The sequence below is a fragment of a genome (assembly GCF_019968985.1).
Source record: "MAG: Porospora cf. gigantea B chromosome Unknown PgB_NODE_249_length_26076_cov_129.496, whole genome shotgun sequence".
Classification (NCBI taxonomy): Eukaryota; Apicomplexa; class Conoidasida; order Eugregarinorida; family Porosporidae; genus Porospora; species Porospora cf. gigantea B.
In genome coordinates, this window is record NW_027178844.1 from 1 (window position 1) to 26,076 (window position 26,076).

Consider the following 26,076-nt stretch of genomic DNA (forward strand, 5'->3'; position numbering starts at 1 on the left):
ACACGACGCGTTCTCCCCTGGCTGTCAACGGCGTGATGCTATGATGCTGCTCGTAGGCCAACCCAACAGACTGCCCTGTGGAGTATGTGGTGGTCATGACCTCTCCATGTTTAAGGTGGAGTTGGGTTCGGCTGACTGCCATAACCTCGACCGAATGAGGCTTTCCAGCAGCAGAAGAGGACTTCGAACTCGAGTCGACCTTCTTCGACTTGGAAGATTTAGATACAGATAGCCTCTTCGAGCCCTTGGACACCGACTGCCTTTTGCTGGCCTTGGTCACGCTGATCTCAACAGGCTTCCTCTGAGAGACACTATCAGAAGACGACTGAGAAGAAGAGACAGATCGTTGATAGGCCATGATGATGAAGACTTAGAATATAAATACTTCACCTTTCACCAGTTCATCTTCCATGAGTCCCGACCCCACCGTTCATAGCCTGGTTTCGGTTCCCTGAGAATGGAGAACCCTCTTAAGGAGAAGTATACACTCAGGCATGTATCGAAGGTCTCATGCAGAACAAAAACGATGAAGTCACTATACACAGTGGTTAGAACTACGCTTGGTGTACCTGCATCTCCTGACGGAGAGCCTCCTTAAGGTCCTTATCCTTCGTTAGGGCAACAATATCCTCCTTGCGGATGTGAGCAGCAAGATTCTCGATGTCGCACAGAGAAACGGCCTTCTTAGCATCGTCAAGCAGATGGATCTGGTTCAGGTGCTGATCAGCCTTGTGCAACATACTCTCAGTCAAAAGCTGCTTCGCCACAGGCACCTCCACGAAGCGAGGAAGGTAGACAGGGTACTTCACCTTGGTGTAATGAGGGCGAATCTGAGGTAGCTCGTACTCGAAGGTGGTCACCGCCTCAACGGGAACTGGGATCTTTCTGTGGACCTTCTCAGTAGAATCAACAGTGACGTACTCAGGGATCTCCTTCTCGACGTAGGTAGGGACAGGTTTGTTGATGATCTTGTCCATATAGCGGACCTCGGGGACTTCGACAACCCTCTCAACAGCCACATCACGATACTGAACCTGAGGAACCTCGACGATTTCCTCTCTATAGGTGACCACCGGCTTCTCCACAATGCGCTCCCTAGTTTCGTAAACCGGCTTCGTGATGATTCTCTCCTCGATTTTCTTCTCAGGGTATTCAATGACAGTCTCAATGACCTCAATCTCAGGGACTTCGACAATCTTCTCCTTGATAATATGCTTAGCCACCTCAATGATCTTCTCCTCCATGGGGGACTCAACGTGAACCACCTCCTCATATACGATTCTCTCAGGAACCACAATAGTCTTCTCTACGATCTCTTCACGAAGAATCTTCTTCGGGACACGAACGGTAGAGTGGTGTACAGTCTCATTCAAAATGGCTCCCTCCCCCTGGGAAGCAATCTCAGTGACAGACACAATTCGCGAAGCTCCGACCTCGTGGCCGATCACGCTCGTAGACACGACACGTTCCCCATTTCGAAATCGGGAGTCCTCGTAGCTGTATTGAGCGGTGGTCAGGTGCTTGTCACCGGTGTACTCTACCCCATAGGTGTGGTGTACGACTTGTTCCACTCCGCTAGCATGTTGCGAGTGAACCTTAACATGAGGTTTGCCTGCAGCAGACGAAGAAGAGAAAGACTTTCGCTCAGCCTTCGAAGTGGAGTCCTTAGACTTTGACGAGGTATCCTTCGACTTCAAGGAGCAGTCCTTAGATTTTGAGGAGCTATCCTTAGACTTCAAGGAGCTATCCTTGTGCGACTTAGGAGTTGTAAGGGAGGACGCAGACTTCTTAGAGGACATCGAAACTCTCTCCTGCGACTTAGACTGCGCAGCGCTTTTCGATGAAGATTTCGACGACTTGGAATGAGTCACCCTAGCCTCCACGGATTGCGAGGGACTTTTCGAAACCGGTTTGCAAGGCGAGCTGCGAGTGTTAGAAGAGGACAGTGAAGAAGTGACAGAGCGAAGGGAAGCCATTAGCGCGAATCAAGTGAATACTTTGAATTACTCGTTACAACTCGAGCTCTGTGGGGTGCCAAATACGAATCATACACTCCCCAAGCCTTGTCCAGCTCTGTCCAGCCTTGTTGTGGGATCACGGCTTCTGGGGCGCTGCGTGGTCGTTCACGTACTTATTCTATGTTTTTTCAGTCATGTACACGTCACATACTGCACACTCCCGCCACACAAAACACTGTCATGTCCCAGGTTCTGCCCCGTCACAACCACACACAAAATCAAAAGTCATCAGAGTATGCGTCTAGCAAATCTGGTTCTGCCCCGTCACAACCACACACAAAATCAAAAGTCATCATAGTATGCGTCTAGCAAATCTGGATCCACCTCTGGAAGAACTTGCTCCGCATCAGGACTCTCTACGAAATCCACTGGTAGAGTTGCGTGGCGCGTTCTTCGACGAGGATCGCAATTTTCCGAGTTGGGGGCGTAGTTGGGGTGCAGCCGTAGGCATTCAACCTCCTCTCCATCAGCCAACGTCATAACCTCTTCTATGAGGATGAAATCCTTTGTCACCATACGGTTCAACACGTACCAGAGTAGCACGTAGTTCTTATGTAGGTCCTCCTCGGTCTGCGCTGGGAGAACTTCCTGCAGCAAACATGTGAGCAGTTGCTGTTTCTCGACTACATCATCCTCTAGCCCGGCGTTCTCGTTCACGTAACCGGCAATTGCCTGCGAAAGCCGAATATACTCGTCTATGGTTACTTCAGGCTTGGCGCTGTCGGGGGCCTTGTTCTCGTCCTCCTCGAGTTCCAGGTCGTCGAGTTCATCGAGATCAAGGTTGCCTCTCTTCACATGGCTGAGACTGGCAGAGAACACATTCCTGGCAGCATTAACATGATCAGCAGTGACGAACTCAGCGAAGTGCAGTTTTGCGGCCGCCTCTGACAACCTCACTAACGCCTCAAGCTGCCGTACCGTCATCCTCATCGACCGTTGGTGTCCAGGCTGCGAGTCTGATTGGCGAAGGGTGACATAGGCCTTTGAGAGCTCACGTGCTGCTTCCAGCGAGAGCTGCGGCTTCATCTGCTTCGCCAATTTCACGTAGAGGCGTAGATCGTCTGCTGAGAGGACATGGGGATTGGTCGAGACGCCTGAGAAGCCTTCTGGATCAGCATGTAGGGAAACGATATGCCTTCCGACTAAATCGTCATTCTCTGTGTCGTCCATCATGATGAAGCACATGTCAAACCGAGAGAGAATCGGCGCTGATAACCTAACGTTCTGAGCGAAAGTCTTTGATGGGTCATATCGGCCAGAGCGTGGGTTGCAGGCGGCGATAACGCTGGCGCGAGCGTGAAGCGTGGCCTGAATGCCTGCTTTGGCGATGGATATCGTTTGCTGCTCCATGGCCTCGTGGATGGCAACGATATCCTGATCAGCCATGCGATCAAACTCATCAATGCAGCAAACCCCCATGTCAGCCAACATGAGGGCACCAGCCTCGATGACAGCGTTACCGGACGATTCCTGATCCCGTTGAACGCTGGCTGTAAGTCCGGCAGCGGACGAGGTCTTCCCGCTTGCGTAGACTGCCCTTGGAGCAAATTGATGCACCCACTTGAGAAGTTGGCTCTTTGCCGTTCCAGGATCCCCAACTATACACATGTTGATATCTCCTCTAAGCTTCATGCCCTCTCGACCTGTTCGTTTTTCCACTCCACTTGCCAGAAGAAATAGTAATCCACTCTTGATGGACTCGTGGCCATGCACCTCAGGCGCCACACTACGGGCCAGCCTCTCAATGCACTGCCCAGATTCTACGATGGCACGGAACTTGCGCCGCTGGCACGTGGAAAGCAGCAGCGACTTCAACCCCAGCGCTCTAACTTCCACGTCCTCCACATCCACCGCCAGAGAAGGATTTGCTACCCTCACGTTCGACGCTAGAAATACCAGCTTGTAGCCGAGGTCCCTTACTCCGATCGACTTCAACCCACGAACCTCGTTGTCCGCAGCGTTCAGCTCGTTGGCCAGCTTCCGGTTCTTGTCGCGAGTCACACTTTTGGGAATGTCTCCGGGTTTCATAAGCGCAGGTACGTCAGGGCAGGCAGCTAGACACCCCGTTATGGTAACGGAATCGCCTGGCTTACACGTCTCGACAAGTGAGTTCCGGACGACAACATCAATTCGCCGGGGCATTGAGCCGGGCGGTATCTCGTTGGCGTTCTCCTGCACATGCAACTTCTGCCAGTCGTTGAATGTGGACAGCTCAAAGTTCAAGGCCCAGGAGAGCTTATTGCTGCAGTCGGCAGCAGTACAAACCGCGGGTTCGGTGTATTTGTACTGTTGACTGACTGGTGCCAGCACGGATCCACAAACCGAACATTGGAAAGTCGCCTGCCGTAGCTCTGGTCGGACCTCGGTCGTCCGCGTGACAGTGGCTCGCAAGTCGACCATTTGCCCAATCGCATCACATCGCAGGTCTCGTATGGTGCACTGCACGGGCGCATTGACGAAGTTGCAGGTGAATTGGGCGGTGCCGAGGGCTTCCAAGTCACTTTCCGTTAGCCGCTGCATGTATAGTGCACACGCCTCTCACCAAATCTCCGCATGTCGCTGCGTCTTGATACACAGCAGCCACCAGCGGTTCTATCAGAGGTGCGGCCCGAAGGTGCTGATTGCCGATAAACGCAGTCAAAGCGTCGTCGCCATGCTGGAGCAGGTCGTTGAAATCCACGAGGAGGCTTCGATCTGCGCGAAGAAGCCCATCACGTGCCTGTAGAACGTACTTTGCCGTTGCGTTAGGGTCAGATCTGAATTCCCGGAAGAATCGACTCAGACTCTCTCGGAAAGCAAGGGTGGTGGTGTCAGTCTGCATGCCGCTTCAATTAATTTAATTTGAATGGAGATTTCTAGACCACTCTCCGATGCCGAGGAGACCCTGGTTGCAGACTTGGAGGAGAAATTGCATGTGCGATTCAACCTAGCTTTCGAGCCGCTTGACGACCCACTGATACAACTGGGAAAACTCTCCAGCTCTCAACTAGTGAAACTCGAACGCGGTGATGTAACTGTTGTGCCTCTATTCGTCGCCAGAATTCTCGAGGATGAGGGGATAGCCAGCACTGTGCTCCCGGCGTGGCTCACGGAGGAAGCCCTAGACCTGCGTCTTCGGGAAATATCGCAGTCGAAGACGGTGGATCTACCCCCTTCAAAGTGGTTCGAGTTTGTGGCCTCCTACTTTTTTAACCTCCGACGTGATCCGTGGTTTAATGTCGACGATAATCGCTCATCTCGTCATAAAAGCCTCGTCAAATTCCGAGACTACGTTGCAAAGAGACAGCAAATTATCAGTGAACGTGAGACTTCCCTACATTTCGGACTCAGATCTCGTCGACCAATTCGCGGAGAGACTATTTCTCGGACACACTAACATGTCACAGAGCGAAGTTAGGCGGCTAGGTCTCCCCGCGTTCTCCTTGGTTACCAAATTGAAGACAGTGAACGACAGAACATTGAAGAACTGTGAGTTCCTTGCTGGCTTCAAAGCCGTGTTTCAACGTGAGTACGTTTACCATCGCACAACAGAACAACGGTTGTGCCTGGACTCGCTTCGAGAGGCTAATCACGAGTTCGCCGCAAGCGAGCCTTGAAGCTGGTCCAGCGTGAGGGCCTTAGGGACTCCTGCAATATGATGATCTGCTCATGGGTGTCATGCTCAAGTTCCGAATCCTGCTTCCGAAGACTCTTCATCTCGTTCACGTGCTTATCACGTCTGAGTCGATCTCTATGTCGTTTCACTCGGACAGCTTCATCCTCAGCTTCGACGATGCGAGTCTGCCAAAACTGAAGGCGGTCATCGAACTTGGGTAGGGGATCGTATTTGCCCGGATGGCCTTCACTTTGGCCGGAACTGAAGCCTGTGCTGACGTCTGGCGTCTGCTTGTCAGCGACATCCACTTTAGGTGTACGGGATCCTGGTGACATAATTGAATTTCGAACTGCATGCAATCTGACTCAGGTAGACGCAACCCTATCAACAACTTCCACTGCCTCCACCGCCTGGATATTACCGAACATCAGAACTCACGGATGCGACCTGTCTTGCAACCAACCTCATGAACCGTTCCCGGAGTGCGCCGGTCATGACTGCCACCTCCACACCGTATTTCGGCGGGTGACGGAACAACATTTTGGGCAACGGGGACTGGGGGGGCTCAGGGGGACACACCACCGTCCAATCACCTACTTGCTCCGTCAGTTGATCAGTTGGAAGTTCGTCGTCGCGAAGACGTGTCACCAGAAATGCCGTGTCTCGGACCTGCACCATGGTGGTTTCTTCGCTCTGCCGAGATACCGACAATGGCCCAAGAGAAAGATGTGGCTGAGATACGCTGCGCTCGGACATATTACGCGATTTGATGGATCCCAACGAGGCTTTTCCCTCAACTCTAGTCGGTGACTTCTGCTCCCTCACCGACTGGTACATCGCGAATGCCCTGCGGAAACTGGAGGGTAAGTGGAGTAATGTCGAGGAGATCCTCCACCACAACGATCTGCTAAAGCAGTCTCCATTGGGGGACATGTGGTTGGAGCCGGTTATGGCGTCGGCGATGCTGGAGTACCGTGTCTCTCTCTTGAATGAATGTTTAGCCATTTTGACAGAAGCAGCTGACAGAACCAAGGACTTTGAGTGCTGTTGGACCGCCAACATGGATGCCTGTCGTATGAGCTTGCCTGAATCGAACCACGCCGCTGCAGTCGAGATCGTTCAGTGCGTGGAGCTGATGTTTGACGTACTGCGTCAGCAAGTCCGAACAGTGGAGCGGAGGCGGCGAACAGTTGATCAACTGCTCGGCGAGTCCGTTACTGTCAATGCCGGGTCAGGGAACGCCTTCCCCATAGGTTTTTCCAAGACAGAAACCAAAGCATTGGATGACCTCTGCCTTCGGCTGCAACAGCTTAGCAAGACTCTTCATCCTGGAATACATAGCTTCCGAAAACTTGTTCTGTGACGATCTGTGCCTTCGGTTGAGGCGATGCACTGCACATCATGTTCTACTGTGACGACAACAACGGCAATTCAACCTGCTCGTCATGTCGCGCCTCGTCCCCTAGGCGCATCCTTAAGAGATTCTCCTCACTTTGGGATTTGGCCTTTTGTCGGCAAAGGAAGAATGACAAGCCAGCGGCCAGCAGGGCTACGGTGAGGATACTCAAGATCAGAATCGTGGACTCCACCGGGTCGCCCATAGCCTCGGGTCTCCATGGCTGGACCACCAAAGATGAGCTCTCTCTCGAAACCCACCGAAAAAGACGAGCGTCCACAGGGCTGTACTTAAAACTTATTCCGAACTCCACGTCGAGGTAGTAGAGAGACTTGCCGTCCACAGCGTACCCACCGGGAGCAGTAAGCAGTCCTTTGTGGCTTGTCGTGGAGAAAAATCCTCTGGTGCCGCCAGTTATGACGGTCACCTCGCTACTTACGCCCAGCGCCTGCTCCAGCGACACGACGTCTGCTTTCACCATAGCGTTCACGCTAGGCACCACAAACTCATGACCGCTTGCCAGCATCGCGGAGAACTCCTTTGTATAGAGGTCGAGGACGCTGTCTGTAGAGATATTTCGGATAACGGTTCCGTTTGTAAGGGGGACGTTTCTGAAGGTGCTGGCATGCCGCTTTCCGAGCAGGGTTTGCTTCAGCAGCAGCCTGGCGTCGGTCGGACTGAAGTTCAGCATATGGATGCCATAGGGAACCGAGACATCCTTATCCTTGAAGAACTTCGAGACGTAAACCTTCTCGGACTCCCATATGTGCTGTGGAACAGAACCCTGGGAGCTACGTGCTCTGTCCACAAAGTACGAAAACGGAGGGAAATCGCTTGGAGATATAGTCCGAAAAATATCGACTGTGTCGTTGCGTGACTTGGCTCTCACTCTCACATCCGTTGTCTACGACGAGGTCATTCTGGGCATACCGAGCATCATGGTCAACGACGACCAGCTTTTTGTAAAGCGGATTGCTGGAAGTCAGTCTTTCATATATCATCTCAGGCGTAATCATAGTCTCAGTGCGGCCGAGTACCCAGATGATCTCTATTCCTTTCTGAGCCATCTCCCGCATCTCCGAACCCAAACTGTGGATCTGTGGATGCAGGCTAATGGTGCCCTCTAGAAGAGTGTCCAATACCTTGTTCACGTCCAGAGGTTTGTGTTGCGGTCCGACGAAACTTAGGCCCAGCAGCCCCCCAGCGAATATCACCGTGTTAACGTTGCAGTGATGCAGATTGTCTTCCCGGAGGTTTCCTACCATCTCATTGGCCTTCGGCGTCGCTGGGACGGGTTTTTCGCGGCAAGCCGCGTCATCATAGCGATCTTCCACCGTATCGAGCAATTCTATCAGATCCGATACATTAGCCTTCCCTTTGGCTCCTGAAAATGGAGTCATCTTGAGTCATCACAGGTACCACTCACCAACGAATTGCTCAGGTATCACTCGCACCTTGGATTGCACAACGAAAGCCATTAGCAGGGTCCACAGAGCCCTCATAACCAGACGACAAATCACGCAATAATGGTGGGAGGGGCTGCACGGCAAACCTGGTCAGGGTTCTACATTGATGCAGGATCCCTGCAGGAGATGCTGCTGCAGGTGAACGACTATATGGCTCGAGGCAATCCAGGATCAAACGAGATACCACGAGACAGATTCAAGGCGATACTACCTCCGATGGAGTGTATAAATGGCCTGACCAGCGTGAAGCATACTAGGTTGATGTGGGAGCGTGAAGGGCTTGTTACCCTTCCCTCTAACGTCGACCGGGCCAGCACACTTACGCCTGTGGAGGCGCTTTCGTCATGCAAGGACGTCACTGAAGCGTTCTCCAACCGATTGGACTTCGAAATCAACAAAGCAGCGGTGTTCTACGACGAGATCCTCCAGTTCGTGGTGTCTGAGGTCTTGAACGTCCGCAACAAGTGGGCCTACCTCTCTCCGACTACCCTACCGCAGGTATATGAACAGCTAAGGGGAGCAGCTGAACTCCTAGCTGACAGCGTCCGGTTCGTCGACGAGAATAATTGTGCGGTTGAGGCTCTTTTGAAGCAAGCTGACGAGCTGCTCAGCAAACACGAAACATTCCTTGACAAGGAAAACTTCCTGAAGTCTCGACTCAGGCCAGATGCTGCTTCCGCTCTGGCGTCCCTACGGATACATGACGGCCTTGGCGGGGTAGCACACGAAATACAAGAACGCTTATCGCATATGCGAAAACTGGAGAACTCGTGGCTTCATAGCGGCGAAATCAGCAAAGACTCTGTCAGACGCCTCCACCGACGAAAGAACACGTTGAAGTTGCTGGAGAACATCACGCTGGGGTCAAAACGCACACTGAGGAACCACAATTGGTTCTATGGGTTGGAACATCAAGCTCAGATTGACTACGAAAAGGAACCTGTTGGTCAGGCCACGTTCTTCGGACTTTTCATCAACAACTTTAATACCTTCCTGTACATGGCGAACTATTACGTCGTCATTCCCACGGCTGCAGAGTATGCTCAAGCCGTTGGCATGTCCCCCACAGTGTCTGGTCTGCTGCTAGCCATGACTCCATTGTCGGCGCTGCTTTCGTCGATTGTTTACAGTCTGTGGAGCAACTTCTCTTTCAGACAGCCACTCATCTTTTGCACCTTCCTGATGATGATGGGTAATCTGCTCTACGCGATGGCTCTGGAGTGGGACGATAAATGGTGGCTGTTCTGGGGCCGCCTTCTGGTCGGTCTCGGTGGAAATCGCGCTGTAAACCGTCGTTACATAGCGGACTTCGTCTCTGTGGACTCTAGAACCATGCATTCCGTTATCTTTGTGGCCGTTGGCTCCTTGGGTATGTCTGCCGGTCCAGGCCTTCAAGTTCTGTTCAATAAATTGCCAGAGACGCGGATTAACGGCCATATCATCAACTCGCTTACATTGCCAGGATGGTCGATGTTCTTCCTCTGGGTACTCTTCCTGATAGCCGCCATCGTTCTCTTCGTGGAGCCGCAGCGACGATACGCTCTGAGGTCGCCTGGGCGAGATATCATGCGTCCCCTCCTCAACGAAACCAATAGTTTCACTCGCGCAGCGCCAATCCAAACGAATCATAAGCTCACCGATGCAGACGGCACCGTTGTCTGTCTCTGGATCTACTTCGTTCTGAAACTTGTCCAGGAAGGGTTCCAGACAGCGGCGCCGCTCTATGCTGCAGCCCAATTCGGTTGGACTGACGGCGACGTCGGTGGACTGCTCGCCGTCATCGGCATCATCGTGCTTCCTACAAACCTATTCGTAGGTTGGATATCCAATAGAGTATCTGATCGCACTAGCCAAGTCCTTGCCCTAGTAGGAATTCTCGCTGGGTGCTGGATGTCGGTGGACCACTTCAACCGGCCCCTGACTGAGCGGCAGTACGTCACTGGAGCCCTGCTCCTCTTTGTGTCAGCGCAGATACTGGAGGGAGTCAACATGGGCCTGCTGTCGAAGGTGATGCCCAAAGTCATGTCTAGAGGCCTCTGGAATAGTGGTTTCCTGTCTACTGAGGCTGGTACATTCGGTCGTGTTATGGGAGCCGGTATGATCACTCTCTTTGGATCTATCTCCAGCAACGAGGCCAATATTCAGCGCAGCATTATGGTGAGTACCAAATGTCCATCACATTCAGATGTCCGCCTTGGTCCTGCTCCTCATGACACTAGCAGTAACCTCTTGGAAGTGGACCAAACTGGTGCCGATGTCTCAGAAGATGGCAGGGGATCCCATAGCGGAGCTGCTCGAGACCATTGGCGAGCCTGCTCTATCTCCCTTGGACATATCCATGCGGTATTCGATAATGTCTGTGCGGATGGATTCCATTCACGATGAAGAATGCCAACTGCAAATGTCGGATGTGTGATCTATTTATTTCGTTGAAATGCTGTGTGATCAACTTTGCCGTTTGCTAGCTGGCCATGCAGATGTAGCGACTCGTATCGCCACACACTACGCCGAAAAAGGTGTAACGGAGCTCTTTCAATGGCAACATGACGTACTGCAGGTGGACGGAGTCCTCGAAGGCAAGAGCATTATATACACAGCCCCCACCAGCGGAGGTAAAAGCCTTGTCGTCGAGTTACTGATTGCCCGAGCAGTCCTCAGTCTCTGCAAAAGATGCATCCTTGTCGTACCATTCGTGTCTCTAGCACAGGAAAAAATTCGCGACCTACAAGGCCTTTTTTCTGGAACCAGCGCTAGGGTCCTCGGCTTCTTCCACGACTCCAAGCACAGAGAAGACGCTGTCTTCGACGTGGCCGTGTGTACCATTGAGAAGGCCAACTTCCTGCTCACCCACCTTATGCGCAGCGATGCTGTTGGAAGCCTCGCTCTCGTTGCTGTGGACGAGTTGCACCTTGTTGGCGATGAACAAAGAGGTTATCTCCTCGAGATACTGCTGACCAAACTGAACTTCCTCTCTGCTTTTTCAACCCCCGTCCAAGTCGTAGGCCTCACAGCCACGCTTGGGAACCTGGAAACAGTTGCTGAGTGGTTGGGAGCAGCCCTATATCAATCCGAGTTTCGACCTGTGCATCTTCAGGAGTATTTTGTGCTTCATGGACAGGTATTCCGTCGACCTTCCGAGATTCCACCGCTGACAGATCAACAGATGTGCGACTTGCTGGTGGCTAAGCTCCCCCCACCACCCACTCACGACACCGGCAGACTCGATTCGGACTTCCTTTCGGTGGTGTGGTCCTCGCTCAACAAAGGAAACAACGTACTGGTCTTCTGTGCAACCAAAAATACCTGTGAAGCCGTGGCCCTCTCTCTGGTGGAGACCCTTCCCCCCTTCCGATCTGGTCTCATAGAAGGAGCTATACAAACCGGCAGAGAAACAATAGTGAACGCCCTCAAACTGTACGACGGCCAATCCTCGTTAGCTGAGTGCATTGGACGAGGCGGCGCCTTCCATCATAGTGGTCTTTCCTCGGAGGAACGCCTGCTGGTGGAACGCGGCTTCACTGACGGGTTCATCAGTGTAATTTGTGCCACCTCTACCCTCGCTGCTGGGGTGAATCTACCAGCTCGTCGGGTCGTCTTCCACTCGCCTTACATCGCCAACCAACTTCTCGACTCCACCAGATATCGGCAGATGTCTGGTAGGGCGGGACGGGCCGGCTTCGGAGGCTCCGGGGAGTCTGTCATGTGCATTTCCAACGCCAGCGAGGTGGAGGCGGTGATGCGGCTAATGACAGCCCCATGTGACAACGCCAACTCAGGGCTGCTGGGCCAAGGCCATTCTGGACTTACAAGGGCTATTCTGGAGGTTGTCGCCTCCTTCACCGAGAAATTCGCTCACGCTGAGATACAAGACTCCCATCTGGAAGCCCTGGCCTCTGCCACGCTTGCAGCTCGAACTCTAGGTGCCGCAGCTGTGCTCGAGGCCGTCCAGGCTGCTGCGGCGTTGCTCACTCGACTTGGAATGATCCAAAGGGTGGGTACCGGCTATGCAGCCTCTCGAAAGGGTGTTGCAGCGGCAAACGCCCATCTGTGCCCCCTTGAAGCGGCATATCTGTTTTCCGAGGCCGAGGTCGTCTCGAGTGAGCTTCTACTTGATACCGACGCGCAGCTTACCTATCTGGTGGCACCTCTACCAGGAAAGAAGTCCCTTGGAGCGCTCCTCGAGGCCACTGAACCTGAACTCAACCTTCCGACTGACTTCCGCCTTCTGAAGTCGCTCATTCGGTCCTCAGGGGCCCGCAATCTAATGTGGATGGAAAACCGTCTCGGAGTTCGCACAGCTCAAATAGACGCGCTGGCCAACCGTAAAACCTGTGTTGGAGGATCCACAGGCCTGCCGTTGCTACTGCAAATACGACTGTGGCGGTTACAAAACTCTTTACTTCTATCGAAGCTGATATCCGGAACAGTGACCTTACGAGACGTCGCCAAAGCCCTTGACACCTCCCGAGGAAGCGTGCAAGCGTTGCAGATGACCACCTTCACAATGGCTCACAATACAGTTAGGTTTTTCGAATGCCTTGAGTGGTGGCAGTTGGCTTCTATGCTGCGTTCCCTCCTGCCTTGTCTTCGATTTGGCGTAACCCCTGAGGTAGTTCCGCTTCTCAAATGCCTTCCTGAGGTACCTGTCTGCGTCGCCAGAGCACTCTTCACCGACATGTCTATAACCAGCCCAGGAGCTCTTGTCAAAGCGCCCAAATCGTTACTGATTGTAATTGCGAAGGCTCTTGTCACACAGCGATGCTTACTCAAGCATGCGCAGCGAATTGGCGTCTCTGAGGCCGACACGACCGCAGCAGCTGAAGCCCTGATCGCCTTGGCTAAGCGTACTTTGAAAGAGAAGGTGAGGAGTCGGGAAAGCCGTCGAAGAAGGCCCGTGTCTTCCGACAATCACACCAGTGCTTAACAACCACAGGTACTGCGGGACATCCCTCGGAGACTAACGCATGGGACGCCAAACCCTTGAAAGACAGCACATTAAAGTCTCTGTTCTGCATGATTGTTGACCGCATAGGCCATCTTCTCGCCACGAAGCAGGATCACATCGCGCTTATGCAGCGGTGGGTCTCATCCTCTATGTAAACGCAGCCAGATGGACTACACACAGCCACAGAACACCATTGACCCCGTCACTACCACGTTCATCGCTCCGATCGGGAATATCCGCTCTACATTGATCTCCGCAAATGCCAGTGACCCGGTACTCCACCCCCACTTATCGGCAGCCTCTGGTTGTTTGAAATCCGTTCAGGGGAGCAATCTGGTCCATGTGAGCCTCTTCGACAGCGAGCTGTCCCAACACACCGACGTGAGGCTCACAGTGGCCACGGGTAAAGAGGTCTTCCTGCTGAACGAGTTGCCGCCTCAGGTTCTCCAAAGCGTCTTGCAGTCCTTGAAGGGCGTAATCGTCCTCTACTCGCCGTCCGCCTTTAGGTGGGACCTACGAGGGGGCGCACTCAGCGTACAGTTGGCCGCAGAGCGGCTTGGAATGGACTTTCCGGCCGGACTGGACGCTAAAACGGCTCTATGGTTGCTGCAGCCAGATAGATTTTCCTCCGCTCCCGACTCCTGGGACTCCATTGAGTTGGCTCACAGCTTCTGCCATCAAGAACGGTTAGGGTCTTCGGTTACATATGACTCTTCGTTGGCCGCAAAATCTATGCGTGCCATGACGATCACCATCAGACTTCTCTGCTACTTGGATACATCTGATTTGGAGTTGTTCTCTACTGTTGAGGCGAATTTCATCCGCTTCGCTGCTCGAATGGCCGCTGCAGGTTGCCCTCTAAATCCTGAGGCGTCCCCTCCCCCAAGCTACTGGCTGGCTGCAGCGAAAACCGAAGCCACGACCCTTCAGAACGAATTTCGAAGGATCCTTCCATACCTCGGACCCGACTTGGACCCTCTGCCGAAAACTGCGCTCCCAGACACCTCATCCGTCGCCCGTTACAATCAGCTGGTCCACATCACAAAGCTCCTCCGAGGCCTCTGCCAACACGGTGACCGAGTACACGCGCGGATGAGGGTTAACGCTACTGTAACGGGGCGCTTAGCTCTCAGCTCTCCAAACCTGCTGGGCTTTGACAAGATGCCGGTGCAGCTCACTCTTGTCGCCCAACCTCTGCCTGCTGGTCGAAGGACGTTCCCTTTCGAGTGCCTCCTCGACGACGGTACCGCAGCCGTTGCTGTGGAGCCTGAGCGGAAATCCGAGGACGTGAAAGTAATCGTGGGGGGAGAGCAGAGGACGGTACACTCATCTAGGCTTCTAGTGGCATCCAAGGAGAGCACTGTATCTTCTCTGTCCATTAGACGGTTCATCGGCGTTCCTCCTAAGCGCGTCCTGCTATCAGTGGACTACTCTCAGATAGAACTCCGCCTCTTGTGTCACTTTAGTGAGGATCCAGCCCTTCTAAAGGGCTTCCACACCGACGTCGACTTTTTCGCCTGCATGGCTGGATTCCTTGTCGAGAAGCCCTCGAAAAACGTGACGGCTGAAGAGAGAGCGCTGGCCAAGAAGATCATGTACTCGGTGCTGTATGGCATGGGCGCAGCAACCCTCATGGAGCAGCTAGGACTCGAGAGGCAAGAGCAGGCTGAAAGCCTTATAACGGCCTTCTTTGACCAATTCCCCACTCTGAAGGCTTTCCTCGACAAGCTACGTGCCACAGTACTCCGAGTAAGTCACGTCACCACACTACTCGGACGTCAAGTGCCGCTGTCAAGCGAACACTCGTACAAGGCCGCCTCTTATCTGTGCCAGTCAAGTGCCGCGGAAGTCGTTAAACTCGCATGTGCTGCGGTTGACGACTGGATCCGAGGGTCGCCCACGCAGGCCGTACTGCAAGTACACGACGAGCTGCTGATAGAGACGGATGAGTATAGCTGGACCCGAGTCAGAGACAACGTTATCTACCGTATGATGAACGCTGTGGAGATTGCGGTTCCTCTTCGAGTGAATTGTCGCGTGGGTAGAGACTGGGCCTCCTTGGGGTAAAAATCACCGAATGAGTGGGTTGACCCGTCGGAGTCCAAGAGGTGGCGGATCGGCAGGCGGGTCTGTTAAACGCTCAGGACCGCAGTACGTCGGAACTGTGCCCAAATTCCTTGCAGATTACGGTGTCAAGACGCGAGACGCGGCTCACATTGAAGACCTGCAGGCTAAATTCGAGGCTGAGGCTGAGGTTGACGATGTTGAAGACCATAGAGAGCTTGTCGATGATCTCGAAGCTGCAGTTATCGTGAATCCCGACGTCATAGAGGACGAGCCGCCAGAGGAGCCCATCGAAGATGATGTAAAGCGCCTCACAGAAGACCGCGAAGGGCTAAGGACCCTGAAGAGTGATGAGATCTCTGAACTTGCGTCGCGGATGCGCTTTCGAAAATCAGCGCCTCAAGGAAAAAAGAGACTCGCAACAGCTGAAGATAAAGAGAAGGAAATGAGCCGCTTGAAAGGCATGAAGAGGTTTCGGCAAGAGTCTACCAGTACAAAGAAACCTTCTGTACAATTGTCTTTTGATGAGTATTAGCTGTAGTGGTGTGCGCAGGTCATTCGCACAGATTTTCTACGATTTACATCTTCCATCGTCATGAACCCAAGATCGTCCACAAACGGAGCCAAAGAAGGCCAAGGTGGAGGCTTGAGTCGCAGAGTGACCTGGAGTCAGGAACTTCGCACCCCCTCCTTCGGTAGAGCCTCGGAGGCGTCTGAAAGTCAACCAGAGCCCCTATTTGGTCGGCAATTCCAGGAGTGGCTACACAAGCCCAACCACCAGTACCCCTCTCCTCCTGCTGGATTTTCCACGGGCCCCGCCTCGCAGGTGACCATCGAAGGAGGGCGTATGGCTTTCGGATGCCGGTGCCTTGAAGGACCTCGAAACATTCAACCGGTACCTCAAACATCATGCAAATGTGGTCAACAGTTATTCGGATGCGGAATTTGCAGACGAGGCTTGGTCTGCTTCCAATGCCGCAAAACTCCAGCGGAGCCGCAGCCGGTGTTCCTTCCCAGCCTGCATGTTCAACGTTGGGAGGCTCCCAAAGCCGAGGTATCCATTGAAGGGGGACGCTGTGGGGTCACCTGTGCTGAGTGCGTTTGTCGAGGAGGGTGCCCGACAGGAAAATGCGTAGCGAAGACATGCATTCCCGCTTGCGCTGCCGTCGCCCCTTGTATTCGAAGCAGGTGTGCTCCATCCCCTCCACCGGCACCTCTACCGCCCCGACCAATCCAACAAGCATTGCCACTTTTCTTCTTTCCGAAGAAAGTGAAACCTCGATCCCCGTTTGACTGCTCGCCGTTGCCGCCTCCTCGCAGAGAGAAATTCGGTTTCCGCACCGTAATGGAAGACGTCATAGGAGGTGTCATAGGCGCTGCAGCGGTGACCATGGAAGGGTTAAGCCACTTGATACCTCCGCTTCCAGGCAAAGACACCCCACCATTACCTGCGTTGAAGTACGTGGATGAGCTAGGACACGCCCACGTCCGGCCTCACGATCATGCACCCACCCAGTGTGCATCCAACGGTATCATCGACAAAGTTAACCTATTCATGGACTCAGTGTTGGTGGAGAAGACGGAACCTGTCCCCCCGATAGAACCGGTAATCCCTCCCACAGAAATCACGGGCAACCCCGTGGTCGATCGCGTCAACCGCATGCTCGACTACGTCGCTGATTCCAGTCCCTCAAGGCGGCTTCCTCCGCCTCTCCCACCTCCGACCACTGCTGAGAAGTGTGCCAAGTTCTTTGCTGACATTTGTCAGTCACCTCCAAAGCCTCCGCCGCCGAAGCGGAGCTTCCTGGAGCGGCTATTCGGGTCTTGCAACGACGTGCCAGGGCACCCGTATAGAGCCAGGTGGGGCGAGCATCTCTGTCCCGAGCTTTACTCACGTCAAAGCCATTACTGCCGCCATTGTGATCGAAACCAGTTCACAGGTCGCAAACGAGCCCACTGTACCCCTCCAAGTCTAACAGCCCAGTGCCCCGCCGTACGTTGTCGTTCTCGGGAAGACGATCACATCAAGTTCGATCTCATCGATGAAGGCTTCGCGCGAGTGCCTCGAGTACCAGTGTCGGCGCCGCCGCCACCGCCCCAGGGACCGTATATGGTTCCTGTTATGGAACACTTGCATTAAATGAACTGTTGCCGGCTTTCGTTGATGCAGCTGTCTGTTGGATCATGACCTCTAGGGTGGCCTTCAGCTCGGAGAGCTCAGCCTCCTTCTTCATACACTCAGCTTTCACTCGCACCTGGGCGTCATGAGAAGTCTTCTGCTCTGCCTTCACTTCCACAATGGCCGGATCCGAGAGATCGCTCCACCGCTGCTTCTGCAACAAAGAGGCTTCGGCCAGGATCTCTATATGGGCGTTAGCTCGAGGCCTAATGCAGTAGGGTCGTCGGAATCGTTTGTTTGCAAAAGAAGCCGCTCCGTAATTCCAACCCGACAGCCGCTCATGGAAGTGAATGATGTTTTGCACTGCCTTTGGAGGGGATTCTGGTCGTTCATGGGGCGCACTCTGCAGAAGCGACACGTGGGTGTACTGGTCTGTCATGTATGACGCTGGAGGGGTAGCGAAGGGTACGAAGTGACTTGAGCAGACATCAAATATCAGAACAGCCTCATCGAGCTTCAAATACGACTGAGATAATGCAGTCAAAGTTTCGACTTCCTCCGCTGCAGTCGAACTCACGATAACGGTCACATGCTTAGCCTGGTCGCAGTACAGCACTGCACTCCCAGGTAAATTGAACTTGAAAGATACCTCCGACAGCAGAGGCCAATCACGTGTCATGGGGATCTGAATGAAGGAGTGCGGAAAGAACAGCAGCCCTCCACAGCCATTGCACACGCGATCAATGCAGCCCTCCGTCTCCTCCCGCGGCTCTGGGAGCACGGCAGGCGACATGGGAGAGAGGAACTCACGAGTGATGGGTGAAACGGCCGAGAGAGTATCTAGAGGGGATTGCATGGGACTCGCAGGGGGGCGCACGGGATCCAGTACTAAGCCTTGCTCCTCCAGGATGGATCTTAACTTGGGGTTGTCGCAGCTGCACAAGGGGGGGGTGACAAGAGGCTCCGTCCTCTGCCACAGCAAATGCGGATGGCAATCCTTCCCGTTCTTTTGAGTCGCTGCCGTGTTGTCGTCGTAGTGGTAGACACATAGCCTCGCGTAGTTCATCGGCTTCGCCGTGGGTTGTTGTAAGGGGGACAAAGGTGATGGGACTCCGTAAACCCCATGAGTGGGGTGCTGCCCGTTGGGAACGACTTCGTCCTCCCGATCGACCGGCAGACAAACATACACCTCATTAGCCTCCCGGTAGAAATCAGCGTCGTAGAAGCGGGAAGGCGGACTAAACAGCGTCGCCGTTGTGGGCGCCGGAACCCCATCGGTGATTGGAGGGGGACCCCGCGGATGCGTCGACCACCTTGCGCTCACAGGTGGCTCCTTGATCAACGGACATGAGCAAGCATACCACGAACGATTAGACCGTCCGGCCTCCATTGATCCCGGTTGACCCAGAAGCTCGTTATTGTTAGGACACAACTCCGCGACTACTGCCTGTTGCGCCCTCATCCAGTTGCGGTGCTGGATCCTGGCTTCAGCCCAACGACGCTTCATTAATCGACATTTGGTCACCGAATCTCCAAATGATCACCAAACGCGAAGTCAAGCCAGAGTCTGAACCCCAGAAGCCCAACTTTGAGCCCTCTGGCCTGCTGGCTAAGGAAGCTGGCCTTACCAAGTTCGGCGTTGATTTGAAGTATACCACGCCATTGGATGGCAGGGTTCCGGAACCGGGATGGAGGCTATACATCTTCAAAGGCTCCTCCTCTGAACGTGAACGTCGTGTTGTAAAACTCGACAAGAAAGACCATTTCTTATTCGGGAAGGACGTTAGGGTGGTTGATGTGCCATGCCTCCACCCGTCTATTTCTAAGCAGCACGCGGCTATTCAGTTTCGACTGATAGACGATGTCGTGGTTCCGTACATTCTCGATCTGGAATCTACGAATGGCACCTTTCTCAATGATGAGCTGGTGGAATGCGCTCGGTACTACGAGATCCAGTCCCACGATAAAATCAGACTAGGGAAGTCCACTCGGGAGTTTGTGGTGCTGCACGATGAAGACCTAGAAGATCTGTCACTGGACATGAAGGACTTTATGAAGTCACACCTCTCCAACCAAAGAGCTGCGACGGAGAAGGAGACACAACGACTGCTAGCGCAGGCTTCTATTCGAAAAAGGAGGTGACGATTGCTACATATGGCGGCATCTTTCTTCCTTCTCCAGGCGCATCATCAGCAGCGACCGGAACTCGTCTGCCAACTCGGCGTGCTCAGGTCCGAATAACAACGGTGCTCGGTCTATCACATGAGGCGTGCTGAGTTCGCCTCGGTTCAGCTGCTTCACCGTGCCTATCAATTCAGCGAAGCGGTCGACAGTCATCCTGCCTTTAGCATGCCGGAAAAAATGCTTTCCTGCCTTGCTGCAATCCTCGTTGGCGGCGAAGTCTCTAACGAATTTGGAAGGGGGTGACATCTCCACGGAAGGAGAGACCTCCTTGTTGGGAGAGCCTACGCTGAGGTTGAACGTTGAGTGAAAATACTTTCCGTCAATTGTGGCTTCTTCTGATGAGTCGTTCTGAATCGTCGACAATACCGCACTTCGGATCGATTCCAATTTCTGGATCTTCTTCTGAAGATTCTCGCAGAAGACGTAAAGCCGTTTGTGCTCGTCCTTCAGAAGGTTGTGCTGCTGAATCAGGGTGCCGTATGCAGCCTCGGACTCTGAAAGCCTTTTCTGCAGATGCGCGTCCTGCATTGAACATCAAACGGCTTCTCACATGAATTTTCAAGTTCTCGTACTTAGATTTCAGGTCGTTGATCTCCTCGACCGCAGACTTTCTATGCAGGTGGAATGCTGTTTGGATTAATCTGAAGCCGGACTGCAGCTGGTCAGCCACTCCGGCGGTTGTCTCTATTGGCAAGTCGCTCTCCATCGCCGTTGTAGTACACTCCGATGAAATTATATTCCTATGCATGCGATTTTTGTTTTTCTGTCACGCACGCAGCCTTAATGTACGCCGTGTTCATCGCAGCTGCTAGTTGCATGACTGCTACAGGTTCCAATAAATCGCAAGCATTCCTTTCACAACACATCCCGGCACCACAGAGGCGTTGCGTCCGTTGGTAACCGGCACCTGTCGTGGGTGCATAGGCGAACACACACACCCAGGCGAAAACGCTATGAGCTCCTCGAGCACCAATGTCCCGGCTTTGAAGGATGAAAAGCAGACGAGTAACGCCTGTAGTCCTCATAATCTGACCACGGCAGCAAGTATGCAAGACACTGCGCTGGGACCATGGTTTGAGTCTCACGTGGAGATGGCATCTCAGGTGTCGTTGGTTAGGCACGTCGATCCTGTGGGACCTATTCTGTTGCCACCAGAGTGCTTGCTAGGTGCCTGTTCCACCAGTAGAGGGGACCTCAATGAGTGGCCGTTTGTGGAGCAGCAGGTCCTAAGTCAGAACTCCTCCAAGCGCCGTGTTCATCGAGCTCTTTGGGTTTCGAAGATTCCAGGGCGGAAGGGAGTTGTTATCCCCTGCGCACTGAAATTCGTGGCGGATGGCAACGCTCGCGATGGTCGCAGTATCAAGAGGGAAGTCGAGTGCCACATGTACATATTCCAAAAGTTGACCGAGAAGCATGCTGCCAAAGACATCCATAACAAGTGGCCTTGTGCTGAGCTTATCGGCTACGTTCTAGCCAACGAAGATGCAGGTCAGTGCGTACTTCTTACAAGAAAACTCTCGGGACCGGATTTCTTTGACATTATTCGAGCTGAAATCACTGGAAACCGCCCTAAAGATGCTGAGATCTATGAGTTCCATAAGCTGCGGTGGTGTTCCATAGCGATGAGGCGCATTCGACAGCTGACGAAGCTTGGAGTTCGACACAACGATATAAAGCCTGACAACTTGGTGTTGGACTACTACCAAGATGCGGACTCCCAGCAGAAAATGATGGACGTCAAGATCATCGACCTTGGCACTGCCAGCATGGAACAAAGCAAAGACTTCACCGGCGGAACCAGCTGGTATGAATCACCTGAGCAGAAGGTTCTCGAGTTCCATACAAAACGGAGGCGGAATCCTGCTCTTGCAAAGACCGTCGACATGACGCTGGCCAGCGATCTCTGGAGCGCAGGGCTGACGGTCACCGAGGTTCTCATGGGCAAGAGAGCAGTGGACACCATGAAACCACCTCATGGACCCGGCACCCTGTCATTCCGAGGCCACTACAGCGACAACCCTTCGCTCAATGGTTGGGAAGTGGACCCAGACGAGTGGATTCTGATTGCACGGAAAAGTTTGGGGCTTGAGAAGACTCGACATCGGTATCCTGTCTGTGCTGAGGCCGCCAGGTGGATCTTTCACAACATGGTTAGGGTGACACCCACTGAACGAGCAAGCCTCGACAGCGCCATCCACGTCCTGGAGATGTATACCGAGAAGGCCTACAAGACAGCACGACACAGGTCACTCGTGACTCGGTCGCCAGTCTAGATGCAACAACGAAGCAGCCTCCTCGGGTTTTAATTGGAAGTATAGCGTCTTAAGCTGCCGTATCTTCTGAGAAAGTCCAAGAACTTCCAACTTCAGTTCGTCGATTTCACGGTGAACGTCGGTAGCGACACGGACGCAGTCCTCGACGTACTCACTCGATGATTCATCGTGTCGGAGGAACGCGTCCTGATGCTCGTACGCGATCGGCCGCCCCGAGGAACCTCTAATCAGGGCCTCATACATAGTATCAGTAGGCTCCTGGAAAATTACTTCGTTGAAGTTCTCACTTACGATCGGTGGTAGCCTACGATGAGTATCAGCTTTCACCGTACGAATGTCTACACCCGTTTCGTAAAGCCGAAGTCCGTGCTTCAGCTCCACGGGTCTCTCGTTGGGGTCTACGAACACGATCCTAATAATCACATCGAATTCACCCCATCCTTCTTCCCGTATGGAGAAGGGTGGGGCCTCCACAAGGCGATTGGGGTTTGCAAATGAAGGGTGCAGCGTGAAATGGACTCGTCGAATGAAGTAACTCTGGTCTTCACAGTCTGGTGCCCGGACTGTACATACCCACGAATGAGTTGATCGGTCATCTCGCGCAAGACGGTCGTCTATCTCCTGCTTGGATAACATGCAGGCGTAGCTGCCACTGACGATCGGCTTCCTGATCGTTACACCCTTCCGTCGTTGTCTATCCATAGAAAACGGATATTTCCCATGGTCAAGCTTTACGCGGCTGAGGGGGACCAAGGAGCTCTCACAGAGGTTCAAAAGCGCCTACTAGACACAGAGGACCTATTAATAACAGCCGATCCGGATTATGTGGAGAGGGGTCCTGAACTGGAATTCGCCAACGAGACGCAAGAGATAGAAGGAGCCACGTTGCGCGCCTGCTACTGCGGCATTTGCGGATTCGACTTGTTGGTGACTGATGCTAGAATTCCATTGCTTCCACGACGAGGACGAGATGATTCCATATGCTTCGACAATAATAAATGGGTGCTGGAGTTGAAAACCGAAGACATTGACGTTCCCACAACGTGCGTTAAACGCCCCAAGGGAGTGGAGTTCCAGGTTCCGTTCGCCTGCCGGGAATGTGGGGCCGAGGCCGGCTACCGGAGCGGCTCTGCTGGTGACTCACAGTACACCTACATCTATTCAGACCTATTAAAATTGTCCATCACCGAGGCCCTTCTTGTGCAAAAAGACGTCAAATAATACAAAACTCATTTTTCACTGCAAAAGCAGTATGGCACTTCTTCCGATTCTACAGGTCATCAGGGAGGTTGAGAGTCGTCCTCTCAGCCAGGCCCCACCCAAACTATTCGCTCTGACGGAGGCGTCGAGGTGCTACTCCATAGAAACGGTGCTGACAGAGAATTCTGTGGTTGGCAATGCGGTTACTGTTGGAACGTGCAGTCCCAGGGAGCATGCGTCAATTATTTCGTCCCTAGCAGGAAACATTTACCGTGTTGGCGGTTTCTCCGGCACTGCTCTCCGTTCGGTAGATATGTTCAACTTTGATACTGGTCGGTGGACTAATTGCAAGGCCCTACATCAACCTCGAGGTAGACCCGCCGTCTGCACCTTCACCCACAGGTCCGTGGAGTATCTCCTAGTGGCTGGTGGCTTTTCAGGAAGAATGTGTAGGTATGTGCTGCCCATTTCACCCAGCCCCTGCACTCGCAAAGTGTGAGTTTACGTCTTTGGCCGGCTCCCTTTGTTGGCGGAATATTCCCCCCATGCCTGAGGCGCGACATGGTGCTTGCATGGTATCGACAGGCAGCTCTATTTTCGCGTTAGGTGGTCGTGCAGGGCCTGGAGATCATGGTCGCCCATTGACGACGATGTTTCGCCTGGAAAAGACTGACATCTTCTCTGATTTCCAAACGGGAGTTTGGAAACAATGCGCGTCTATGAAGCACTCTCGTTCGTCATTCGGATCTTTGGCCTTCAAAGGGGTTGTGTTCGCCGTTGGTGGCCTCACTGGAATCAAGGTCGTGGACAGCGTGGAACTGTACGATCCCTCACAGGATACCTGGACTGCCGGGCCTCGATTAAATCATGCGAGGGCACACCTTAACATCTCCGTGTATCAGGACCGGTTCATTCAGGCTGTTGGAGGACAGGATGCCGAGGGCAGGTCCGTCACTACTGCGGAGATTTGGGATCTGGAAATGGTGGAACCCTGCTGGAAGGTGGTGGATTTCCCATTGTGTTTCAGCGGCGACAAGACCTGCTTTGTGAGCGTTGGAGTATGGTGGCCAGTGGATGGAGAGTTCAGTTACGATATCGAAAGGTCTGAGGAACAGCTGAGTCCACGAGAAATCTGGAACATTGAGGCTCGAAAGACCATTGAATACAACCCTTACCGTGACCAGGAGATGAAAGGGTCGCTGCCAACACTCCCATTTGACAAAGGAATCTCTCCCTTGTCCTCGCCACGCAACGCTTCCGTCAAAAGTCCCCAATCTTTGAGACGTTCGAATGAAGAGAGCTCGTTTCGTCAAACTCAAGGCGCAAACGAGGAAAATGTAACGCCTGCCGACGAGGTCGAGTTTGCTGAAAGCTGTTTTTCACCTCTACCAAACAAGCCTGTGGACATCTCCAGTGGTTTTCGGACACCTGAGGAGGTGCGACAGCATAAGATGTTCGACTTCATGACGCCAATCAGCGCCGTTCGTATGCCAGAGATGCCTGGCGATATCAGTCCCGATCCACTTGCCACGTCCCTCCCCTCAGACCCCTCCGTCCTTCTGGCAGCAAACAAGACCTTCATGCTAGCTCAGGCTCCGTTCATCGATCACGAGAGTGTATCGAGTGAGACGCCTGTGCTGTATCCCGACAGTACCCCTCGCGGAATGCATGGCGGGACATTCTCCTTTGAGCGAGGCCATTTCGTCGGGTCTGAGCAGCGGTTGTTTGCTTCCAGTGATTCGTCCTCAGACGGTCTCTCACCTGTGATGCTCACAGATGGGCAGTCTTCTACCGATAACGTATTTCCGTCTCGCAGTTCTCTCTCTGGATACGGCCTAACGTTGAACGAGAGCACTAAATTACTGCTACGTGACATTCTCGATGGAATTGACGATCCTTGTCCAGAAGTCGTGCACGCCCTACAGTGCCTCAATGCAACATCCAAAAGTTCCAGCTCTCCAGAGCCTCGTCAAGCCACCATGTTCGCTTACGTCAGGCCTTGCTGCGGGAAGGTACGCCTATTCAGAGACAAGACAGAACTACACAAATCATGGAACTTGGCGCAGGTCATACGACCTCGGCCGATGAACGCCGATCCAATGGACTGGCTGAGCGAGGGATAAGAGACGAAGATAAACTTAGTATCATGCGTTCGTATCTTGCAGTGTTCATGTAACGGGAAGTTAGACGTTCACTTTGCGTATGACTTCCAGTAGATTGCCTTATAAAGGCGCTATCATGATTCAATCCGCAACCCCACAAGTCGACGCTGAAGCCTCCTTCAATCATCAAAATTACCTGCAATGACTACAGTTGGCGAGGCTCAGTCCCCTGTGGACGTGCTGAATGAGATAGTCGGCCGCGTCAAGAAAGCCCAGACTGCCTACTCCACATTCTCCCAGGAGAAGGTTGACGAGATCTTCAGAGTGGCTGCTCTTGCTGCGAATGACATGCGAATTCCTCTGGCACAGGAGGCCGTAGAAGAGACCGGAATGGGTCTGGTGGAGGACAAAGTTATCAAGAACCACTTCGCGTCTGAAATTTTCTACTATCAGTATAAGGACATGAAGTCGTGTGGAGTAATATCCGAGGACTTCGAGTTCGGCACGACGCAGATTGCCGAACCTGCCGGTGTAGTGGCTGCTGTAGTCCCTACGACCAACCCAACTGCTACTGCAATCTTCAAGTCTCTGTGTGCATTGAAGACTCGTTGCGGAATCATCTTTTCCCCTCATCCTCGCGCCAAGAAGTGCACCAACCACGCGGCAAAGATCGTCCTCGACGCTGCCGTCAAGGCAGGCGCTCCAGAGGACATC

The 26,076-nt window shown here is 53.3% G+C and overlaps 14 protein-coding genes across 25 annotated transcripts; 8 read left to right on the plus strand and 6 right to left on the minus strand.

The window, feature by feature from the left end:
• Positions 1-554: 554 nt before the first annotated feature.
• On the minus strand, positions 555-1,799 carry KVP17_002932 (uncharacterized protein; the record flags this gene model as incomplete). The annotated part of the gene is made up of 1 exon (XM_068519693.1): positions 555-1,799. One exon carries the CDS (start codon positions 1,797-1,799, stop codon positions 555-557), a length of 1,245 nt encoding a protein of 414 aa, XP_068376366.1.
• A 501-nt stretch (positions 1,800-2,300) lies between these two features.
• On the minus strand, positions 2,301-4,538 carry KVP17_002937 (uncharacterized protein; the record flags this gene model as incomplete). The annotated part of the gene is made up of 1 exon (XM_068519700.1): positions 2,301-4,538. One exon carries the CDS (start codon positions 4,536-4,538, stop codon positions 2,301-2,303), a length of 2,238 nt encoding a protein of 745 aa, XP_068376373.1.
• Positions 4,539-4,863: 325 nt separating this feature from the next.
• Positions 4,864-5,614, plus strand: KVP17_002931 (uncharacterized protein; the record flags this gene model as incomplete). Of its 2 annotated transcripts, XM_068519692.1 has the most annotated exons (2): positions 4,864-5,320; positions 5,349-5,614. In XM_068519692.1, 2 exons carry the CDS (start codon positions 4,864-4,866, stop codon positions 5,612-5,614), a joined length of 723 nt encoding a protein of 240 aa, XP_068376365.1. The 2 variants fall into 2 exon arrangements, with proteins under 2 accessions (XP_068376365.1, XP_068376364.1); XM_068519691.1 differs by having other exon boundaries at positions 4,864-5,394.
• Positions 5,583-5,948, minus strand: KVP17_002940 (uncharacterized protein; the record flags this gene model as incomplete). The annotated part of the gene is made up of 1 exon (XM_068519704.1): positions 5,583-5,948. The coding sequence occupies one exon, from the start codon at positions 5,946-5,948 to the stop codon at positions 5,583-5,585; it is 366 nt and encodes a 121-aa protein (XP_068376377.1).
• Positions 5,949-6,382: 434 nt separating this feature from the next.
• KVP17_002935 (uncharacterized protein) lies at positions 6,383-6,976 on the plus strand (the record flags this gene model as incomplete). Its single annotated transcript, XM_068519698.1, has 1 exon — positions 6,383-6,976. The coding sequence occupies one exon, from the start codon at positions 6,383-6,385 to the stop codon at positions 6,974-6,976; it is 594 nt and encodes a 197-aa protein (XP_068376371.1).
• Positions 6,977-7,019: 43 nt separating this feature from the next.
• On the minus strand, positions 7,020-8,487 carry KVP17_002927 (uncharacterized protein; the record flags this gene model as incomplete). 3 transcript variants are annotated; one of them, XM_068519682.1, is made up of 3 exons in its annotated part: positions 7,020-7,870; positions 7,899-8,393; positions 8,436-8,487. In XM_068519682.1, the coding sequence occupies 3 exons, from the start codon at positions 8,485-8,487 to the stop codon at positions 7,020-7,022; spliced, it is 1,398 nt and encodes a 465-aa protein (XP_068376355.1). The 3 variants fall into 3 exon arrangements, with proteins under 3 accessions (XP_068376355.1, XP_068376354.1, XP_068376353.1); XM_068519681.1 differs by lacking the exons at positions 7,899-8,393; positions 8,436-8,487 and having other exon boundaries at positions 7,020-7,700; XM_068519680.1 differs by lacking the exon at positions 8,436-8,487 and having other exon boundaries at positions 7,801-8,409.
• Positions 8,488-8,535: 48 nt separating this feature from the next.
• On the plus strand, positions 8,536-16,019 carry KVP17_002930 (uncharacterized protein; the record flags this gene model as incomplete). 5 transcript variants are annotated; one of them, XM_068519689.1, is made up of 7 exons in its annotated part: positions 8,536-10,632; positions 10,661-10,885; positions 11,033-13,336; positions 13,366-13,553; positions 13,582-13,926; positions 13,954-15,457; positions 15,573-16,019. In XM_068519689.1, 7 exons carry the CDS (start codon positions 8,536-8,538, stop codon positions 16,017-16,019), a joined length of 7,110 nt encoding a protein of 2,369 aa, XP_068376362.1. The 5 variants fall into 5 exon arrangements, with proteins under 5 accessions (XP_068376362.1, XP_068376359.1, XP_068376360.1 ...); XM_068519686.1 differs by lacking the exons at positions 11,033-13,336; positions 13,366-13,553; positions 13,582-13,926; positions 13,954-15,457; positions 15,573-16,019 and having other exon boundaries at positions 10,661-10,891; XM_068519687.1 differs by lacking the exons at positions 8,536-10,632; positions 10,661-10,885; positions 13,582-13,926; positions 13,954-15,457; positions 15,573-16,019 and having other exon boundaries at positions 10,910-13,399.
• A 1,585-nt stretch (positions 16,020-17,604) lies between these two features.
• On the minus strand, positions 17,605-19,110 carry KVP17_002928 (uncharacterized protein; the record flags this gene model as incomplete). 2 transcript variants are annotated; one of them, XM_068519684.1, is made up of 1 exon in its annotated part: positions 17,605-19,110. In XM_068519684.1, one exon carries the CDS (start codon positions 19,108-19,110, stop codon positions 17,605-17,607), a length of 1,506 nt encoding a protein of 501 aa, XP_068376357.1. The 2 variants fall into 2 exon arrangements, with proteins under 2 accessions (XP_068376357.1, XP_068376356.1); XM_068519683.1 differs by having other exon boundaries at positions 17,605-19,065.
• A 29-nt stretch (positions 19,111-19,139) lies between these two features.
• KVP17_002939 (uncharacterized protein) lies at positions 19,140-19,745 on the plus strand (the record flags this gene model as incomplete). Its single annotated transcript, XM_068519703.1, has 1 exon — positions 19,140-19,745. The coding sequence occupies one exon, from the start codon at positions 19,140-19,142 to the stop codon at positions 19,743-19,745; it is 606 nt and encodes a 201-aa protein (XP_068376376.1).
• A 6-nt stretch (positions 19,746-19,751) lies between these two features.
• On the minus strand, positions 19,752-20,535 carry KVP17_002938 (uncharacterized protein; the record flags this gene model as incomplete). Of its 2 annotated transcripts, XM_068519701.1 has the most annotated exons (2): positions 19,752-20,309; positions 20,338-20,535. In XM_068519701.1, 2 exons carry the CDS (start codon positions 20,533-20,535, stop codon positions 19,752-19,754), a joined length of 756 nt encoding a protein of 251 aa, XP_068376374.1. The 2 variants fall into 2 exon arrangements, with proteins under 2 accessions (XP_068376374.1, XP_068376375.1); XM_068519702.1 differs by lacking the exon at positions 20,338-20,535 and having other exon boundaries at positions 19,752-20,315.
• A 298-nt stretch (positions 20,536-20,833) lies between these two features.
• Positions 20,834-22,060, plus strand: KVP17_002936 (uncharacterized protein; the record flags this gene model as incomplete). The annotated part of the gene is made up of 1 exon (XM_068519699.1): positions 20,834-22,060. One exon carries the CDS (start codon positions 20,834-20,836, stop codon positions 22,058-22,060), a length of 1,227 nt encoding a protein of 408 aa, XP_068376372.1.
• A 720-nt stretch (positions 22,061-22,780) lies between these two features.
• On the plus strand, positions 22,781-23,281 carry KVP17_002929 (uncharacterized protein; the record flags this gene model as incomplete). Its single annotated transcript, XM_068519685.1, has 1 exon — positions 22,781-23,281. The coding sequence occupies one exon, from the start codon at positions 22,781-22,783 to the stop codon at positions 23,279-23,281; it is 501 nt and encodes a 166-aa protein (XP_068376358.1).
• Positions 23,282-23,705: 424 nt separating this feature from the next.
• Positions 23,706-25,383, plus strand: KVP17_002934 (uncharacterized protein; the record flags this gene model as incomplete). Of its 2 annotated transcripts, XM_068519696.1 has the most annotated exons (2): positions 23,706-23,709; positions 23,738-25,383. In XM_068519696.1, 2 exons carry the CDS (start codon positions 23,706-23,708, stop codon positions 25,381-25,383), a joined length of 1,650 nt encoding a protein of 549 aa, XP_068376369.1. The 2 variants fall into 2 exon arrangements, with proteins under 2 accessions (XP_068376369.1, XP_068376370.1); XM_068519697.1 differs by lacking the exon at positions 23,706-23,709 and having other exon boundaries at positions 23,911-25,383.
• Positions 25,384-25,563: 180 nt separating this feature from the next.
• KVP17_002933 (uncharacterized protein) lies at positions 25,564-26,076 on the plus strand (the record flags this gene model as incomplete). 2 transcript variants are annotated; one of them, XM_068519695.1, is made up of 1 exon in its annotated part: positions 25,564-26,076. In XM_068519695.1, a coding segment is annotated over one exon (513 nt), but the record flags the coding sequence as incomplete, so codon positions are not given. The 2 variants fall into 2 exon arrangements, with proteins under 2 accessions (XP_068376368.1, XP_068376367.1); XM_068519694.1 differs by having other exon boundaries at positions 25,564-26,049.